Genomic DNA, 22,155 nt, shown 5'->3' with positions numbered 1-22,155 from the left:
ATTTGTTTTCACACAAAACTGCCCAGGGCACATCTTCAGAACAAAATCACTAGTTGTCTCTACCTATAGTCACCATGTGAATCGGGTCTGCATGCCAACGTTACCCCTCATTAGTGTGCACTGTACTAGCAGAACTGTTGTGCTGCAGGCCGCCTTAGGGCCTTAGAGCACTGAGCAAGGCAGGTTGAGGCCCGGAGAGGTGAAAAGGAAACATTGAGGTGAGGTTGAGGGAAATTGCAGAAGACTGTGGAGAACTGCCACATCTTGCAGATGGCCAAAACAACATCACAATTACGTGATCGCCGACCATAAATGGCCTATTGCGGCAAAAAATGTTTGCATGTCTTGTTTTAACTGAGCTCGTAGGGAGGCACTACATTAAGGCAGCTTCAGCTCTGCTGCTACAGAGGCTGTTTTGATTCAGACTGCGATACACTAAAATTAGAACAAGCCTGGAAGCTTTAAATTCCTATAGCAGCAGAACCTCTCCATTTTGTCGTATCCCCCTTTCCCCACTGGATGGCACTAGCTTACACCCAGCGTGCATGGAATATTTTGGGCTGCAAACCCTACCTTTCTTCACTTTAAATACAGTACGGAAGTGCATTGCATTCACTTGAAAAAAAAGTCCTGTTTTTCTGACTGATTTTTGGGGGTAGCTTTGTTTTTTTGAGTATTTTTTTTTCTGTTTAGAAAAAAAAATTCTGAACATTTTTTTCCTGTTTTTTTGAGTAATTTTTCCCTGTTTCCCTGTTTGTCTGTTTTTCTCAATATTTTTTTTCTTCTGTTTTTCTCAATATTTTTTAAAAGGCGTTTTAGAGAACAAACCACAATACAGTATACACATTCATTCCTTTATTGAGAGCCAGTAAGTAAACATGACCATCTTATTGCATGTGGAGGTATGCGGGAAAGTTTTAGCTTCCGCTATTAGCGAGTCTGCATCAAGTCACTTGGAGTTCAGACGTCAAAACAAAATAAAACAGAACACCAGCTCTGTTTTTCAGAATGTTTTTTTAAATTAAAAAAAATAAATAATAAGTTTTTTAAAATACATTTTCCCCCTGTTTTTCTGAATAATTGTTTTCAGCCTGTTTTGGGGAATATTTTTTTGACAGAAAAAAATATTCAGAAAAAACAGAAAACAAAAATACTCCAAAAAACAAAGCTTTTACATTTTTTTAAATTAGTCAGAAAAAACAGAAGTTTTTTTTTCCAAGTGAATGCAATACGCTTCCGTAGAACAGAAATAAAGAATACGGTCTAATTAACTTACAAACCAAGATGATTCACAGTAACATTTTAATTTCCTGTTTTGCACACTGTGTAGTTTTTACACAACGATGAAGTGCAACAATGGTGTAACAGACCAGGCGTGAAATAGCCGTGTACTACAGCCCATTGTCACCGTGACAATGTTAACATGGCGAGGTCTGCATTTCCTTGGATAGAAAATACATTTGTCATGCCTTCATACCTTCAAGCAGGTCAAAATTCAATTATAATATTGCCTCATTCACTAACATGAATGCTTTATTCACGCAGTATAACAGTTCAGTAAAGCAATTTATTTGTATGATGCATGCACTTCTCTTAAAATATTTGTTCAGCGCAGATGTATACAAACACTAAAACATAAAGTATTTTGATTATTTATTATGTCCGTCTGCTGCCACAATACATTTTGCAAATGCACACATTGATTTGAAGTCTAATTTGCAGTATAATCTTTGTAAAGGCATTTTATTACATTGCAGCTGATTAGATTGTGCAGGTGTACCTAATTTGGTGATATTATTTATGTATTTACTTATTTATTGGGGGGGGGTAGTTTATTTATTTTTTTCAACGCATACCACTGTATACCCTTACTTAAATGTTTTCTGATTACAAATTACATTACATTACATCACATTACATCTCACGAGTGAGACATGTGACTTACTCAAGTTGGAAAAGTTAATGTGAGAGAAAGGGCCTTCCTTCACATTCAAAGGAAGACGCCATTTCATGGACACATTTTGTATGTGTCCTTTGCAGTCTTCTGTCAGATAAGCCACGCAGTGCTAAAATAATTGTTTGCTTTTCAGAGAGGTAGGGTGCAAAAACTTAATTGTCACAATATTATCTTGTCTGTTATTTGAATGTTTTCAGGCCCCTAAAGTTGATTTATGATCATCTTCAGTGCAGCTTCATTAGAATGATTGCATTTAAGTATGAAGAATGATTCAGGCGGCTCCAATCAGCAGTGTGAAAACAGATAAATGGCACTAATTGACTGGAACATTTGCAGATCCTGCAGCTGTCAGATACTGTTGTGGTGTTTTAACTGGTTGGAATTTATATTATAGAGCTTCACAACTTTACTGTTTTTTTGGGGGGGCATATAAAAAAAATTGTAGGTCATCAGTATGGTTGTAACATTGAACATTTCTATTAAAAGTTTAGCTGAAGAATTAGCAAAAAATATTGGGAGTGTTATTCTAAATTTTGGCCATTTAACTTGAGGGTAAACTTATGACATTTTTTTCAGAATTTTTCACTTACCACGAAAACTACTGTACTCTATTAGAAATGTTTATTTTTCCATAAATTTGTCTTCCAAATGGCATTCCTATAAATTGCATTAGCGACAAAAAGCGTAAAAGCTCTACTTAAGTGCAGATGCAGCAACCTAGAATGGGGTTACTTTGATTTGATTTTCATGTTTACACTGCCGCATGTTGTGTGGGCAATAATCATTTGTACCTCTTAGAGTAATTGAAATAAAATGGCATACACCAGTCCTTTATGCTATTTGATCGACAGCCCAAACAGCAAAGAAAGCACTTTTTCTGATTTTTCAAAACACTTATAAATGATATAAGCAATTATCCTATTAATAATGAAATATAAAAATCTGTCAGCACCCAAGTTGCCAATCCTTTAGGTAAAATGCAGTGAATTCCTCACGTCAATGGTGGTTCTCAAACCTTTCACAAAGTACCAACAACAACAAAAAGAATTCTGCTTATTGCATCATGACCAACATTAAAATGCTGCAGCAAAATATGTATTTACAAAATGAAATGAAAATAAGTTGATCTTAAAAGTGAAATACATAATTGCACTTACTGTAGTTATACCACACTTTGAAAACTGAAAATCACATAGGCCGCCCAATAAACTATGTAGTCGGACATGAAGGATGTGAAAAAGTGATGCAGGCATGCATGGTCAGCGAAAAGCTAACACAAGCGTGTATAGTGGAAACTCCCAGCTGATTGATAGTGTCGGATCTGAGGTCAGTCCGGGTGAGCGCCCAACAGTACAGAATGAGAGGCCTGATACCTGCAGACTGACTGATTTACTACATAACGTTACTGACTTTGCTTCCAAAGAGTTCATTTAAAAGAGCGCACACACATACAGCCACTAATTATAGACGTGTCCAATAATCATGGATTTCTGTAAGTTTAATTAATTTCGTGCAGTACATCTTGGCTGCACCAATCCATCAGCTTTATGTGCTGTCTGCTGTGCGGCGCTCCACTGCTGATCATTCCGCTTTCAAGCAGATCTATTGATCGAGTCTTGTCTTCCTTTTATGAAGTAATCAGGACTGCTTGTATCCTCTTTTTTTTCCCCTCTTTAACATCTCTGTTGTTCTGGAGCGAGATTTTTAACTTCCAATAAATGCATTCATCCGCTTATTTTTATTTTTTTTAAAGAAAGTCAACTTTTTAAGACAGTCAAGGTCAAATTTACACCACAGTTACTGTAGAGGTTCAAAGTATAATTTTTACTTAAAAGTATCATAAGTATCCATTTCCCATGTACCAGTCTGTGTGTGGCGATGTTTTCTGCAATGACGCCGACCAAAACAAAAGTATAGAGGATACTAGATGTACAGTATTAAGTAACACAATGGGTGTCGTTCTTTCCCATTGCCCCAAGATGGGGCTGGCTGGTTAAAGAGAAACAAATGTAGGGTGCCCAACAATACTCTAAAAAGAGAATTTATGATTACAAATTGAATTGTTGACCAGTTTTCAAAACTTCAATTTGTAATCCAAAGTGAATATGTTCACTTTAATTAATTATTAGTTCATTAAACTTAATATATTCATTTGAATTTATTTAATCAAAAATTAATTAAATCATTCCAAAATGTATCCAAAGTGAATATAAACTTAATGTATTCACTTTTTTCAATCGTTTGTTACCAATTAAAGTGATTTAAAAAAATTGGTTCAACAATTCTTTTAGAGTGTAGTTTGAGTGTAATAGTGAGTTGCATTTGTATTGTTTCTATGAGGGGTTTGAATTGCCTAGTACCTGGCGATTTGATTTGTATCCCGATTCATAGGTCACGATTCGATTTGATACCGATTAATCCCGATGCGAATCTATAAATTGATTATTGTGTTTTTTTTTGAAAATACTAATCAGTAAACTTGTACATGTACACTGTAAGATTTATTATATATATATATTATATATTTATTTATCTGAAAATTCAGGCTTATAACTGAGCCACTGCATTTAACAAACATATTACGGCTTAATGTTCCATTAATATAACATTCTTCCATGCTTAATGTGTGAATCCTAACCCTAAGAAAGACGCTTTGTTGAATATTCCCATAAAAAATGTATGTTTAAAAATCGATTCAGCCGCATATCGAATCGATTCGAGAATTGCACGCTGTAATATCGCGATATATTGCCCAATCGATTTTTTTACAACACCCCTAGTTTCTATGCTTGTCAAATGAAACATGAAACTGCTCCGTCGTGCAACAAATGTTGAGGGCCGCTGCTTTTATACCAGATAAATAGCGCAGAATTTGGCTCCGTTTCTTTGTGTGTTGTGATCAATGAGGTCATTTGAATACATCATATTCCATCTGAAAAATGGAGACGGTTGAGCTGTTGATAGAAGACGCCTTAAGAGTGGATGCATGCAGATGGAGCTTTATATAGATTGGGATGTGTTGCTCCTCGGGAGAACTGCACTTTAATTGAGTTTTACGAAGCGGTGAATGGTGCAGATCGACAGGAGGCATCCATCTAAAAATACTATAAGCTCTCTCCTCATCATCTTCTCACCCGTCCTCCTTTTAACTCATTTACTGGCCAACCTTTTCAACTGCAGTCCTACCGGTATGTGAATTTCATATCTTGATGACCTTTTCCCAGCATTGTCTCCAATCAATTTTTGTATGTACCTATCTTTTTTTGTGAACGTTTGTTTTCCTTTCAATCGCACTCGCATGGGTTGAAAGAAGCCCACCACGATTCTGCCACACGACTGTCACCTGCAGAGCTTCCCGTTTGCATGTGTGGGTTGTGCTTGTGTCCTTGCGTGCGCTCGGAGGCACGAGGGAGTATTGATTGAAAACTAGAAGGAAGCAATCAAAGACACCTTTTGGTTTCATACAGGCAAAAGGTTATGCAAATGTGTGCAAATAGTGGAAAAAGGAAGCAGTGAGTTACATCCCTTCTCATGTGCGCATGAGTTGAGCGGCGACTCCTGCGCTAGAGGCCGCACAGTTGCGGGCGGCGGTGATTAAAATTCCCTGCCCGCATGACAGTGCCTCTGAACTTCTTTTTATGAGCTGATTATTTAAAACAGGAATAAGTGCATTTTGTTACTCTAAGGCCGATCCCTACAGTTCTGAATTGCAATTGACTTTTATGTCACTGTGATAAAAACAAACTACAAATGTATTTGTTGTTTGCTGTGTGCAAACTTTGATTAGAACTGAATTTGTTTAGATTTATTTTTTTTGTTTCATGTCATGTCTTCTTTTTCCGTGTCCCCTTTTTGTGTCCTATCTACTTGTTAAGTATTCTCGCGGTATTTGTGAGTTCACAAACGCCAGAGAATCCATCTTGTACCGCTCCCACTGATTTCCACCGATACGAACCACTGATGGTTCGGACCAATCACAGAGCGACATTGTATTTGGGGGCGAGATATGCAGCTGTGAACGCCGAAGCCGTGGGAAGAATCAAACCAAACATGGCGACACCGGTGGACGAATGCGTTCATTCTGTTCTTGCTGAATTAGTCTCTTGTAGCCGCATATCAACATTGCAAAACCGACAACATAAACTCAACACATGTCGGTGACGACATTTTCATCCTTTGCCGTGATTGGTCGAAACAAAAGTTAGGTAGACGTGCACACGATTCTGTTTTGTCCAATCAGCCCGAAGTGTTGTACAGCATGCCCCGCCTTTCCCGAGCAAATCAACGCCGAGCCAGACTGATATTGTGGAGAACTCCCTCGAGTGAAGCGCAAATCCATCTGGCTATTGCCAGGCTACTTGTTTACTAATTACTAACAGTTAAGTTAAGTTAAGTCAAGTATAAAAGTAAATCCTACCTGCTATATCCAGTCGCGTCCCCATGTCGTGCCATAGTTTGGCTTTCATACCTTTGTCGGCATACCCTTTAACGGTAATATCATACAATGCCGGTCTCTCTTGAACCAAAGCGACAAAGTCATCTTCCCGACCTTCAAATGCGGAATGTACAGCAGGGTGACGATGCGCAAAATGAGCAGGAAAAAAAATGGTCCAGGCTTTCCATCAGTACTGTTTATCCGCATTTGTCACTTCCTTTTCTTGCCCCGTGCGCTAATTCGCTAGCTAACAGCCAATCACAGTGATTAAATGACCCAACGCCGATTCAACATGTCGAATTTGCTGAAAATGCCCCCCGACGTATTCCAAATCGATCCGACTTTACGACAGTAATTTATACACTGATCAGACGGCGCATGCCGTCGGCCCAACGCTGTCCGACTCCCGACGTCGGATTGGTGTATCTCGGCCGGATTGCTGTTTTTTTTCAGTCTGTATTAGGTCAATGCTGTTGTAAGTCACATTTCCTAGTCAGTCATGTCGTGTATCCTGTCGTGGTCAGCCTATTTCCTGTTTGATTGTTTTTTAATAACTTGGATTTTTTTTTTGGGGTGGGGGGCTTGACCTATTAATTAAGATACTTCCGCATGTGTTGTTTGCCTTTTTGAATTACTTCTTGCGTCCCTGCGCTTGGGTCCGCTACTTTTGCCTCCTAAGCAGATGAGGTGTATGAAAATTTTAAAAACATTTTATTTTAATTATAAAGTATTTTTATCATTTTTTTCTGTATAATTATTTTACTATTAATACTTTTTTTTTTTAAATAATTACACATTAAATATAGGTCACTCATATTTGTTTCATTTCATGCCACCAATTACTAACCAGTTATTTAATCAAATGTATTATTGATTATTCTTGCTGACTTATTGTTGAATTGCTGTCATATTGCACCGAACGGTCCGAATGGGCGAATGGATGCCTCCTTTCAATTTTGTCGACCTGCATATTTCTTGTAGATATGCAAGAAGCATGGAGAGCTAATTGGCGGTAGCTCGACATTGAACAGTTCAATGGGCCGTGGTCGTGTTTGCTGCTGTCAACAATAGGACAAACTGGATTAACCTTCACACTGCTTGTGTCTCACTCTGGTTGTGCGCCCCCGCCCACCCCCCTCCTTTGCAGCAACACACTTGCATATGCCCTTTGGTTCTTCCTGCCTCTTTGGCTTTTAGTGCTTTCTGTCGCCTCCTGTTCGTTGCGCACGTCTCTCATCTTCCTTCCTTCGTCCCTATGCAGCTGGAAATGTCATCTCCCTTTCCTCTCACGTCTTTTGTCTTGCCTTTATTCTTTCTGTATTATCTGGGACAGTCTCATTCATGCCATCATTCTCCTTTTGACAATGTTTCTTCAGAGGATTGATACACCCCCTTACCTTCGTCTCGTTCCCCTCCTCCCCTTTTATTTGTGTGTGTTATTTTTTGCCTACTGTCTGTGGTCTGTTGTCAATGGCTTTGTGTGGCAGCTCCTGTCTTATCTGGCTCCGTCAGGTGCCAGTTAAAATCCATTCTTTGGAAGGGTGCATGAAGGTGAGCTGGTAAAATGCCATTTCTTCCTCTTTGTTGCATTGGGAGGACATCTTTTTTGGGCGGGACACATTGGACTACTTGGCAAGAATTTGGTTGTTTATCTACCTTTCCGTCAGCATGGAATGGGAATTAGGTAGCTTCTATTATCGCTGTTTTGGTGACAATAGAGGCAGAACATCCATCCATCCATCATCCATCAATTTTCTATTGTGCTTGTCCCCATATTGAACTGAACCTTACCTTGGACTCGTCGCTAGCTAATCATGCAGCACATACTGTATAAACAAAAAAACGAACCATTGGCATTCACATCCCTTATGGATTCTGCAGGACGACAAGTGACGGTGAAAAACAGGAACAGGAATGTGAGCAATTCTGCTTCACGATGCGTCACATGCTAACTAGCTAAAACTATTTTGCACATCACAAATCAAACATATGCTGTCAAATTCCTTTAGAGCATCATATGGTGTTTTGAATAATTAATACAAGCAGCAAGGATATTAATGCATTTTCCCCCCCATTTACATCTCCAGTTTTGCTGAGAGGAATTTCTTAGCCGATATGCTGCCTTAATGTAACTGGAAGGAACGCTGAATAAGTCATGACTATGTAATATTGTGGAATCCTATGACCTGAATAAAGGCATTTACACACTTGGTACCGGCCCTCATGTTACTCATTATGGCCATCATAGACAAAGAAATATTTATCCACATGGCTTCGGCCCAAGCCCCTGAGAAAAACATTCATGAAGTCATGACAGCTGCATAGTAACACCAGCCTTGCTTTCCTTTCGACTGTGCATACACGTGAACACGTACTTGATGCATCAGAGGCCATCCATCCATCCATCCCCAATAATGACTTATCCTTAATGATCAGGCATTTTGATGTATTTTTAAGCACGGGAAATTAGACTTGAACGATAATAATTGTTTTGAATCAAAACTGTTTGAGGCCTCTGGAGATCTTGGGGCCTGAAGAGGGTCTTCTGCCCAGATTTAGTCATAACTGTTTTCATTTCCTTATTTCCTCAGTAGAGCTTTGTGAGTGTTATCGCAATTTCTGCCAGGTGCCGTCATGACTGGGGGACCTCCTCTATTTCCACAACAATGGGCCAGTGTCTGTGGTTGAAGTCAATGTGTTTGAATGATGTCTTTGAAGTCTTATCTCATGTCCGGTGAACTCCGGGTGGGCTGTTTGCTGGGGGCTCGGGGGCTTTGTGGTACCGCCCTTCAAGATAGTATAAGAATGTTGTAAGTGTCTGTAATCTTGGCATTTGTGAGAAGCTGCAGCCATTGTCTGTAACTCACTTGTGCCCGGAATATTCTGTAGAAATAAAAGCTTCGAAGTAACTGTTCATCGATCTCCAGCCTGTATTTGAATAACCAACATTCTCACTACCCGAAAGACAACGAACACGCGGAGGAAAAGATCTGCCTCCTAACAGGCCCCAGACAATTACCCGTTTTTGCCTACCATATGGTGTTGAAAGCGCTATAAAAGCTGAGTCCATCTACCCTTTATGTCCACCCCTGCTTCCTGCTCACGTCACATGCACAATTGATATATACCCCGCTCCAATTAGCTTTCACAGGCTATGCTGGCGACAGTTTATATTTTGAGATACCTTATTTAACTACGGCTAGAGGGGAAACCATGATATTAACGGCGCCATTCAAAATAGCGTCATTTGTGTAAATACAGTTCTTGTATTAAATCACATTAGACTGAAGTTCCTGTTGTACTCTGTTGAATGTAGATGTACTGTGTGTGTTCAACCTGCTCATACCTTAATCCACTACCATTATATAAAGCTGCTTCTTTTTCATAGCCAACATTAGTTATTCTAATGTCTGTAAAATACAGAGGAAAGTTATTACACGCCGCACATTTTCTTGCGTCATCCACGTTGATGACCCAACACACTCAAAGATTAAAACACACAGTGCCAACTCATAAGCCACAGGAAACACATCCGGTTGAACCCCACATGATGTCAGAACAAATCAAGAGGCAACATCCCTCTTGTGAAGCTCAATACCGAAGGCTACACATTGCGGAGGGAGAGAGAGAGAGAGAGAGAGAGAGAGAGAGAAAGAGAAAGCGAGAGAGAGAGAGAGGAAAGAGAAAGAGAGAATTTGTTCCAGGTTTTGTGTTGTTGATGCGGACCAAGGGCAGGGAAGCAAAGGTGCTTAAAAAGGCAATTTAATTCAACACAAATGTAAAGGCAAACAAGGTACAGTATACTGGGAAACCCCCAAAAATGCTTAATTAACAAAAGACCAAAATAAAACAGACACAAGGATTAACAGGATTTGCCAAGAGAGCAAACAAACACACGGGAAACAAGAAACAAGAAAACAAACTAAAGAACAAACATGGCTTTGCATGTATCAAAACAAAATGAAAAAGACAAACACAGGAGAAGTGACAATGGCGGGTGATTCAAGTACAGCACCGCTTGTTGAATGAGGGAATGAAAAAGCAAAATATTTTGTTGCAAAAGCATTAGCAAGCTAAGGAGGCTGCGCAAAACGACTACGACACGACTATCCGCCATTGTTGTTGACAGACGTCATCAATCCGCTGACAATGCGTCGTCATCGAGCTGCGGCCATTACGTCATCGCTGGAGGAGTCTCTTGCATACGGTGTCCAGACGGACGCGTACGGGGCGCGTTTTGACATTTTTCCACTCTGAAGCCCCGTTTCAAGCTCGGAAACCGCGCCATGGTGTGGACGAACGGCCTAAACGGTAAGAAAATTGTGAGGATACATTGAAACTGGCTTTCGTGTGGACTCATTTTGTTATGTTGGAACAATTTATGTCTTTGTTGCTTCATTTGATTAATCATGCATTGGTGTATGTAAAGACCTTAGCGCATCATGGTGAATTTTCAACAAAGACTCTTATATTTAACAATACATTTTGTTAATTTTTTTTTTTTTACAGTGTATTGATCTGCACATCATTATAGTGTGCTATCATCCTAATAGCTGCAAAGTTGATGTGCATACAGTTGTATTTGAAAGTGACATTTTAACGGCGTGGAAAATGTTTGGTACATTTCTGCAAATCCTTCTATAGCGTGTTACCGGCTTCATGCCCAACAGTTTGGAGGCCACTATTTCAAAGTGTGCAAACTACAGCACGTGATGTTTTTTTTGTTACACTGGGGGAAGTGCAGACTTGTATAACTCCACTGTATCATACTGAAAGATGTCTCTAATACCATGTTTAGCTCCATGATAGAGGGATCCTAAGTAGATCGGCCAAAATTGCAATGCATCACAATAAAATAAAGAGCAACACAAGATGGCGTCTGTATTTCACAAAGATTTATTCAAACAGGACACATAGGCCAATGCCATTTAAATTGTTTGAGTATTTTGTATGCATGAAAAGTCATTTGATGTCCCTTCATCCCTTAAAAAAAAAAAAAAAACTCCAAAGAAATTTGACTTGAGTTACAGTGTGTGACATCAGATTACCCAGTCTGCTTTAATATCTATAAAAAGCCCTTATATACTGTAAGCTGAGTACTCAACACATTTCACAGCAGACAAGTGGTACAGCATACATACTGTATATACACAGTTAGTACATAGCAATCAAAGGCAACCTACTGCTGCCTGGTACAAGTTATCATGAAATAATGCATGATTTCATGTTGTTGTTTTCTTTCTTTCTTTCCTTTTTTATTTTTTTTTTGCAAATACAAATCGGAATCCTCCTCCCACCTTTCAACTACTGTGTTGGCAAAGCACTTTGATACAATTCAATATGTTATCACATTAATGACATGAGGGTGTGTAGACCATACAATGTCAAAAGATCACAAGCATCAAACATATGACATCGTCTGGTAAGAAGAGAGCCCACTTGGCGGGATGAAGAGCGTGCAGCCATGAGTCTAAAATCTGGAAGCACTTCTAACTTTCATTGGTCAGATGAACATTTATATATTTTGTTATCGTTTCAATTTTAGAAAAAAACACAATACAAAACCAATGAAACCAACCAACAAAAATCAAAAAGAAACCATTGAACCATACACCGTAATCTATATATTGCTAAGGATCAAGTATGTCTACCAGGTCGCATTCATGAAAACCTGTGGTAGAATACTTGCACTTGTTTCTTTTCGAGAGATTTACAAACAGTCAGTTAGCGCCGAGCTGGGTCGGCGTAGCCAGAGTTTGTCATTTTTGGGAGAAAATACACACTAAGCTGATGGCCCAAAAATGTCTCGGCATTCACACAGTTTTGGATGTCAAAGCATCACTTAGCTGTGCTCACTTTTCTCCCATTCAAGGCTTCTGCTCCTGTTTTTGCGACACAACATACGGAAGATATCATTAGCATTGCAGCGCTCTTGTGCGAGTATTTACATGTTCTTGTCCGTCGCAGGCCTTTATAGCGGTCCATACAACATACAAGATGAAAAAACATGCTGCGGCGCTCACTGGATCCAGGTTGGAAATAGAAAAGCTTGCGTCCTCTCATCTCTGATGACGAGCTCCTCACGATGTCTCCTTAAAATGGAGGTGGAGCCATCTCACGCCAGAAAATGTCCTCGTGAGCTTCTTGGGGGTTCAAATCCTTTGCAGTAAACAGAGAGGGGTAGGTGCTGATTCCAGGTTCCGTTCTTTAAGCTCCACATGTGACATAACTTCGGAGAGAAAGAACCAAATCGTGATGTTGAACCTGGACAGAAAACCTTTTCTCCTTGCACAGTAATCTCATTAACCAGCTAAACTTCTGCGACTCCATCAGCGTGAGGACAGTTGGGCACTTATTGCTTCCCTGACACATATTGCTTGTTTACTCACTGTCAAGCAGTGTTGTTCTAAACCTCTCATGCATTCCGAGTGGTCCAGGACAGACCCCCGCAGAATATTTCCCTACGAAGTGACCCACTAAAAGTCAGTGAGAAGGGGAGGCCGTGACAAAGGAACCTGCAGCACGGTGCATTACATAGTGCACGTCGCTGGCAAGAGCATGAGCGCAAATGTGTTTGATGCACATCCCATTGATGCTTTTGTATTCATGATCCCCATTCTCAGCTGATCCCTTATTACAAAAGCATGCCAGCAGCACTGAGCACCACTCCAACAGCTTGCCTAACAGCTTTTTCACATCTCCGAGTGGTATAGTGGCGAAGACGCCGCTGCTGCGCAAGCGGCGCATTATATTGCTAATTTATTCTCTCGCATTAAAGTTTAACCATGCCGCTTGCACCCCCCCCCCCCCCCCCCCACTTGTGTACATTCGTAGCTCCTTAATACTGAGATGCAAATTGGAGAGTGTGGCTGACTGACTCTGGAAGCAAAAGATGCACACTAGAAATGCTTTGTTGTTCCACAAAACAATCAGTTTCCAATAATTAGTTCAACTCAAATGTATGAGATATATTGTAATACCTTCATCACAACTGGAGGATTTTTGTGTGTGACATATGATGGCTATGATATGAAAATGAAATGAATGAAAATGTTTTCATTCTAGCAACTTGCCCTGCGATTGGCTGGCAACCAGTTCAGGGTGTACCCCGCCTACTGCTCGTAGCCATCTGGGATAGGGTCCAGCGACCCTTGTGAGGACGAGTGGTTAGAAAAATGGATGGATAGCAAATCAGGTCATTATTTTTCACAGGTGGCAAATTCTTGTCCAGAAAGCTTGTTTACCTATTAGAGAGCTAGCTAGCTAGCTAGCACCTGGAGCTAAAGCCAAACTGTGGCAGGGTTTTTACTTTCTGGGCCTGGAGTGGCCACCTCTGTTATTTGTAGGGAGTTTGATAAAAAAAAAATCTTCTTCAGACTAATGTTAATACAAGTACTCAACTCTTGAGTAGTTACAGATACCACTAGTACATAAAATTTCCTACAAAAAAGATGATAGATGATTTTTAAGAAAAACGCGTACATCCCAATATAGCATTTTTCCTTAAAATTGAATGAAATTAATTGCAATTTGTACTCTCTAGTTTCTGACCGTAAAGGGTCAAAAGAGGGTGGCCGAGGCTGGTATCGGCCTCTGTCACGAGTACTGATATCTTAAAATAAGGCTGGTATCAGCACGATACCGATACCGATACTTGCTAGGTCTATTGGTATTCGCCCATCCCTAATTATTTTCATTGAATACATTTTATTGGGGGATCCCTTGAATTAGTCGGACTTGAGTCCTCTAAATATATTTTTTTCTGTGCAAAAAAAAAGAAGCATTTATATATGTGCATTTGTAACACAACTTGAGATCTCTAACTTTAAGAAGAAATAATACATTGTTGTTAAGTTTAGAAGAAATGATAACATTTTACTTCTCAGATTCAATGCCATTCAACAGTATCATTTAAGATAAGCTAATGATTGGAAACAGATTGTTGCGTTGAACAATTTCAACAGTACATATTGTCACTCTCTTAAAATAATTGCCTAAGCCATTTCTTTGCAATTCATTTTTTTTGCTTAAATCATCTCCTCGAAGATGCAAATGGATAATTTTTTTGTGTTTCCTGAAAAATAAAAATTAAAAAATGTAGGCGATTATTTTAAGAAGGTGTCAATATGGAGGATACTTGGCGGGATACATGTTTACTCATGTACTGGATTTCTAAAAAAATGCCTCTCCAAGTAATGCAGAAAAAAAATCCATTCGTTTTCTTCTAATTGCAGTGATTTGCTTCCCTTCTAAACTTTTATGAGAAGCATACACTGGAGGGAGATCATCTCGGTGCCGGCGACTGCTGCTAGAGAGTCAGGATGGTCTTCGAGAAGGCTGCAAGGCAGCGGAGAGAGAACAGGTGCTAAATTGCGTGTGACCCTGCTAAATGATCCTGTTGGATTAGGCCTCAATGTGACGTGCGAGCATGTGCCAAGCATACAAGATGCTCTGCGGCAGAGCTGCTGTCCTGGCGAAAATAAATGGAAGGTGAATTCAATTGATAAGTCAGTCAGCCTGTTTGTTGTGTGCACTTCGGTGGGACTGTGGAGCAGGGAGGCTTTGGACAGCTTCGGTTAAAATAGTCGTACAGCACTAAAGTACTCTGGCGCATTTAAGGAACATCCATACAAGGAAAGTATGCATCAGTGGACTCTGGTGACATGGACGCTTGCGCCGCACTCATGATTTTATCATTAGCGTTGATGAAGAGGCCTCTCCAAACATTGTGTGTTGTGTTGCCCCCAAACACAATTACTTGGCTCTTGAAAGATGCGCATGGTTTATATTCATGATATTATTTAAAGCGTACAGTACCTCAGGGTAGGTGATGAATTGGAGGTTATGCATTTTCACTTGCTCCACATACATCATAATTGATTATATTGTAAAACTCAATTGCGTTCTCGCCTTTGAATTTTCTCAAAAGGGAAACAAATCACAATCCACATAATGTAAGGGGTGCTATTATTCCATTTATCAGCATTGCGCTTCAAATAAAACGTTTATTTTTTTTATTGAATCCACATTATTAAAGTGTTTTCTAGTGTCTCAGTGTAACTCACAAGGGCACCATTACTACTGAATATTTACATTTACTACTGCAATCAATGATTACTACTATTAAACATAAATTTTGTACAGCCATGTATTTCCTGCATGTTATTTTTGGCCAAACTATCTTGTTATACAGTCAGCGTGATTCAAGGTCTATATTAGCAATGAATAGGGAAGTCAAGTCAACCCCAAAATGTTCTTGACAATAACATTGTATTCTGATTAGTATTGCGTTTGTGGCAAAAGCTACCCATTTTTATCTCAAGGAGCGGCCATTTTGTCACTTGCCGTTGACTAAAAATGACATCACAATTGCTCAGGGCTCAGGTAACAGCCAATCGTGGCTCAACTTACGAACGTCACAAGACTAAACTCCGAAAACAGGTAAGCGGTGATTGGTCGTTACCTGACAGCAAGTGTCAAAATGGCCGCCCACTCAGATGGGTAATTTTGCAGCTTAACCCATATTCCCCAAATGCAATATGAATCAGAATATTGGGTTTAGACTAGTGGGGGCGCATGCAAGAAAACGTTTGGATTGACTTCCCCTTTAAATTGAATGATTTTCCATTTCACATGCAATTAAAGTTGCTCCAATGGAAATATATATAATCAAGTTTTTTTCCTGATTCAAGCATGCATATTTTGCAACAGCCACTAAAATGAAAATGCTGTAATGCTGTAACATTACAGTTTTAAAGTCTTTTAATGAGAAAGAATGACTTTAAAAGACCTTGATAGTTGCAATCTCTTGTGCCATTGTGGAACATTCTGGAGTATGATTAGCATATTCGCGGGAACACAAGGGAAGTTGACCGGATTTAGCATTTGCCGCAACACAGCTTTCTTATTCATGTGAGCAGTTTCTGAGGCTGCTGTGCGATTAGAGAAGAATATTACGTATTTGTTCCTGCTTTGGGGCGCAGGCTACCGTGGTCTCGAACGCTCCTGGGAACCCTCTGTAATTTTTGACAAGCGTGTACTCCCTCTCATCCTCTTATTTGCCTCTGGAAAAAGGCAAATAACCCTCACCCTCCTCTCTGGTATGAATTGCCTGGCTGATCTCTCACCCCCCCTATTGGGCTGGAGGGTGGTGGCAACTGACAACTTGATGGCATTGTCTCTGGTGATGGGAAGCTTACAGTCTTGCGGGCAAAACACTGCCCGAGCAGACTTTGATAGGACAAAAATGGGTAGATTGAGCTGGCGCATGCAGGGCAAATAGGGCCTTCGTGTGGGAATTCTTGCCGAGTCGCTAGGGTGGGAACGGGCGGGATGGGACCGAGTTGAGCGCTATGCCAACACACTGAGAAGCCGATCAATTATTTACATCACGGCCGCCACCTTCTCGGCCCGTCTGCTTTTCCGATCCGGTAATCTTACAAAGCACACCCATGTTGTTATTATTATTATCAACAATGATAAGGAAAAGGCAGTAAAAAATTCTTATCATACACGATATTTGCCTGCCCCTCCTGCAGTTAGGCCGCGGATATAAAAGATATCAGAGCACATCTTTTAAAGTGTATCTTTTTGTCGTCATGTTCAAACAGTGACCTCTGTCTTGCTGTTGGTCGGCAGTCCCTTGTGCTTGGGGTGCACGTGCGGCGAATGGCCGTAGCCCAGCGGTTGGGAGAAGAGCTCGGGCAGCGTCTCGATGCTGAACTGCCTTTTGTTGGAGTAGGCTTGACGCCGGCTGTTGGGTTGATGGTGCAGCGGTTGGTGGTGTTGCTGCTGGATGGTGTGGTAATGCTGCGGCGGGCCTTGGAGGACCATGTGCGATGCGGCCGGGCGCTGGACGTGGCTCTTGCTGGGGTCCCAGGCTTTGAAGGCCGAGCCCGACGTGAGCGGGTGGGTGTTGGTTTTGGAGATCTTGGGCTTGGGGATCTGGGAGGCGTTGATGGTAATGGCCAGCGGCGCGTGGATGTCGGGCGGCGGGAGGAAGGACTTTTCCTTGGGGTGGAAGTTGATTGGCTGGAAAGTAGGAGGAGACTGGCGGTGGGTGTAATCTACCATTGGGTAGCTCTTGTAGTAGTCTCTTGGTGTTGTATCTGGATTGATAGGAGAGAGAAAAATGTCAAGACATATATCAACTTAATTTCCTTGTACTTGTTTGCAGATTTCTTTGTACAGTTAATAACTGTATTTTGGTTTAACTGTCGTTGATATCCAGGTGTAATTCCAATTTTGACCAATAGATGTCAGCATGCTTATTCAATTCAGTGTCTGTTTGAAAGAAGAAGAAGAAAGAGGAAGTACTGTATTTCAACACAGCCTACTTTTTTGTTGAAAGTTATTGAAGGTCATCTGCTGTAATCTTATTTTGATGCTTACAGAAAGCGAAGGCTGTTGGTTAATTTTTGCAATGTACACTTTGGGCATGATTATTGATGTTTATTGTGAGTTTAGCTTGTTAATTGGGGGGTTTACTGTAAACACATTGAGGTATTGGTGCACTGTTACACTGCGCAATATTTATGTTATCCATTGCTCTTGCTCTCTGTCAATATATTACATGTTTAAATGGGTTTTTATTGTTTCAAACGTGTGTTTAAAGACTTTAAAAAAAATGTCATTGCCATAAATGTTATAAAAACAAGCTTAGCAAGAATTTCAATAGGGTAAGTGGAGGGGGGATAATATATAGAAAATCACATTTCCCAAATGAAATGAATTGAAATGCCATTCATCTATTACAGTACCCACCCCCACCCCCCAAAAAAATGTCTTGCTACTTCTTGAAAGAAAGTGCTTTATTGTCTTAAAAAAACAATAAATTATCATAAAAGAGAATACAAAGAAATAAAGTGGTTTTAAATGTGCAATTACTGTATTTTGTATTTGTGTGTTTGCCTGTTTGTCCACCTGTGAGGGCATATTTTTTTCTCTTGACCCTAACAGGGGCACATTTGAATCTCCAACCTCCAAGTAATGGCACGTAACAAGAAAAAAGTAATTAAATAGTCAATAGTCTAACAGCGCTGACGTTAATAAATTATTGTCTGTTCCTAACACACAACTCATCTGTCAAAAAATTTCCAAAATAATTACATATTATTGAAATGCTACAATGATGACCATATCATAACTAGAATTCTAGATGGCAGACCTCCAACAAGTGAAACAGTGATTTGTCCATCTGTCCATTAGCTGGCTGGCTACTTCCTGGTTGTTGAAGAGGGTGGACTTTCTCATTATAACATTGTGTCTAGCTAAGAAAAGCATCATACTATTACCTCAAATAAACATACGATATTGTTTTATATTTTGATTTAGATAGTAACAAATAAGCTTGTTCAAAATTTATCTAAAGCAATTTTTAGAACATGGCAAATGGCATAACAAATATGTTAACACTGTATCAACAGCGCCTCTGCTGGTTGCAGCCAGGAGATGCACTCTATTTTGCCCAAAATGCTTTAAATCCATTCCACTCAATCAATGCGATTGACAACAATCAATTAATGAATTATGCCCATTCCTAACACAGAGCAAATTGATCATCTAAAAACCAAATTAAAAAGTCAATGCAAAGGAGATGAAACCTGCAGGCTGCTTGCACCCCGGAAAATACCAGTGCTGCCATTCATTTAACCGCAATTGTTGTCCGCACTCTGATCATGAAGAATTAGGAAAAAACGAGGGACAGCAACTTAGCAGAGAAAGTGGCAAACAAATAGAGGGAGCAACAAGCCGATGAGGTAGTGTTGCACAAAACTGTAGGGAATGAAAGTAGAACGGGTTCAGCATGTCATGTTGGATTAGCGCCAGCTCCCTGTGAAGAAGGCGACTCTGCTGTTTGGTCATCACCACTGCAGTCCCCTCACCCCCCTCACACACACACACACACACACACACACACACACACACACACCCCCACACACACACACACACACACACACACACACACACACACACACACACACACACACACACACACACACACACACACACACACACACACACACACACACACACACACACTAGCCTTAAGACACCACCAACCTTGTTTTCCCCTTTTATGAATAATTTCCTTCCTCAAGAAAAGCTGCTTCCAAAAAAAGGTGTAATCTTTCAGTTTCCTTATACAGACTACGCTTGTAGTTTGTTTTTTTCGTTTCCATCTCTTTGAAGGCAAATATGTGATGTGTTTCTAGAGTTGTATGGAATGTGTAGCTTTCTAACGTCAATTGTGGTGTCAAATACTTCATAGTGGTTGGGAAACCAAGACATGTACTGCAAAAACTGAAATTTTAGGTAAGATATAATTTCTTAAATGTAACCTACATTTGCTTATTTTGCTGTGACAAGTTAATTTGACTTAAAATACAATTGTCAGACTAGCTCATTCTGCTTTATTGTAATATACTTATTACTTAATTATCTTATTTGATCAAGGAGTATTGGCATTAAGGGGTTAACAGCCCGTTTTAAGTACTGTGAGGCTTAAGAAAAATGTCCCCCCACATTTTAAGGTGAATAACCAACAATCAAAGGCCCTGAACTGGGGTTTCATAACTTTAATTTTCTTATTTTAAGATTTTGCATAACCTAGTAATGAGATAAATGGGAAAAAATACAAGTATGAAAACAATCAGACAAAAGTGCAAAAGTTTATTGTATAAGCTTTTTTTTTTTCTCATTGTAAAAATCAGTTTCGTGGTTCGTTTCATTATATTTACTAAGCTTATTTTTCCTTTTTCCAGTAAATGCTCAGTGGTCTAGTGGTAGAGTGTCTGCCCTCAGACTGGGAGCGGTTGTGGGTTCAATCCCTGCATGGGTCATACTAAAGACAACAAACAATGGGACCTGTAATCTCCCTACTTGAAACTTGGCCAAACATAAGACAATCCTTATGTGTTTTAAGAAAATAGTTCTATATATTACAGCTGGAAAAATGTCCATATTATTTGTTTTTAGTCAATAAATACTATTTTTAAGACCGCTGTGGTTAATATGGGCCTAGTATTATTTTCTTATTTTTCAAAATCCTACAGGTAAATTTCAGTAAAATGTTCTTGTTCTGTTGGCAGATAATTTTGCTCATTTGAAGTTTAAAAAAAATCTTTTTTTTTTACTATATATATTTTTTTCTTAAATGTTCTACGGGAAGCCATTGTTCATTTTCTTGCCAAATCGTAATTCATCCAATGTATTAAATAATTCAAACTTGTGTCCAACATTGTTCATCTGTCCTGTCTGCACATTTTCAGCAAGTAGTATTTTACACATTCCTCCCTCTTTTTTTCCTCTTTTGTGGGAATCAAATGATACATGTTATATATGTGCGCGTGTTGGTCCGTACGTTTGTGTTATGTGAACCTTTCAAAAATGTTGCATTAGCCAGAGGGCGAGTTTCAGGACTGAACGTTGGCACCTCATCGCCCTGCTGCTGTCCAGACTGCTACTCACTCGGGCATGCATGCGGACGCGTATTGCAGTCGACACAAACAGTATGTAACCGTTTTTGTCCTTTGATTATTGCAGTTGTACCTCATGCAACTTTGTCCCATCTCATCCTTTTTTTCAAATTAAAACAGGAGATACAATTTGCCAGCGCTGTTTACTTTCTTTCACAGGCTCACATTTCTATTTAGAGAAAGGTCAGCTGTCAATAACTGTCAGCGTTCTAGTGGCTGAGCTGGAGACAGATGAGTAACGCATCCATAAATATGCGCTGATCCCAGTTATAATCAATACTGGACTTCCCCGGTTTCATAATGCTAATGGACTATTAATGCAGTTCAATGTTATGCATAACCAGGTTCCAAATAAAGCAGATAAAAGAAGTCTGCACATCCCTGTTGAAATGCCAGGTTTTTCTGATGTAAAACAAAAAGAAACCAAGATATATCATTTTAAAACTCATCGCAATTTAATTTACAGTTTCCCGTATATCTACATTGACAGATTTCTCACATTTACTATTTCAGCATGTTATGCATACAGATGGTTCCCCCATAGAAGTATTTCAAGCTAGTGGGCAGAATACTTACCCGCACCCTTGAGGGAGGAGTACTTATTGAAACCGATTCCCAGGTTGTTATGAGGGTGAGACAAGGCCATGGCTGGACCCAGAGGAGACAGGGCTGCATTATTCAAATGGTTATGATCTAAAAAAAGAAAAGGAAGAGAGAGAGATGTCTGCATTACAATTTTGTCCCACATATGAAAATAATTACAGCAAGTTCATGTATTATTGCTTTTTTTGGTTGCGATTCTGTAAACCGTCTTCACTGTATTCTGATGCTACAAGAGTTGAGCTCCTTTGTCAGCGCACACATAATGATTATCTGAAGCCCAATGGCCATATGTGCATGTGCGTCAGCCCCATTACATAATATTTCAGCTTGAAATGAGAATTTTTTTTAAAATTTATGCCACCTTTAGAGGTGCAAATAACCAAGGAGGAAACACTACATACACAATGACAAGTCATGAGTAAAATGCAAACTCAGAAAGCATGGCATCATTTTACAATGCTTTTCCATATGTGTCCCAAAAAGATGCGACAGCCTCATGACAGTGACGCGGACACACTTTTGTGCATTTGACCCATTATGACCTTTTGAACTTTGCTGCTAATGTTCACTTTGGCTGTTCTCATCAGCTGTTTTACAGCCACAGCAGGCAGTTGTTACCGCCAATAAAGTCCCGGCATGCTACCTGCACACCACCAAACGCTCGGCAAACAAATGTAGGGACT

The 22,155-nt window shown here is 39.8% G+C and overlaps 1 protein-coding gene across 2 annotated transcripts in view; it reads right to left on the bottom strand.

Annotated features, from left to right (window-relative positions):
- Positions 1-13,220: 13,220 nt before the first annotated feature.
- The window catches only part of LOC147182510 (protein shisa-8), a 91,054-nt gene continuing 82,119 nt past the window's right edge, over positions 13,221-22,155 (bottom strand). For both annotated transcript variants that reach the window (XM_086098717.1, XM_086098798.1), the window contains exons 4-5: positions 21,446-21,562; positions 13,221-17,500 (exon numbers count right to left, since the gene is read on the bottom strand). In XM_086098717.1, the coding sequence (XP_085954843.1) occupies positions 16,995-17,500; positions 21,446-21,562 (623 nt within the window). In that variant the 3' untranslated portion in view covers positions 13,221-16,994. The remainder of the gene's footprint in view (positions 17,501-21,445; positions 21,563-22,155) is intronic.

This window comes from Leptonotus elevatus, chromosome 1 (assembly GCF_054856555.1).
Source record: "Leptonotus elevatus isolate MCC_2025b chromosome 1, RoL_Lele_1.0, whole genome shotgun sequence".
Lineage (NCBI taxonomy): Eukaryota > Metazoa > Chordata > Actinopteri > Syngnathiformes > Syngnathidae > Leptonotus > Leptonotus elevatus.
Note: the sequence above shows the minus strand (reverse complement) of the source record. Positions and strands in the feature narration are given on the sequence as shown.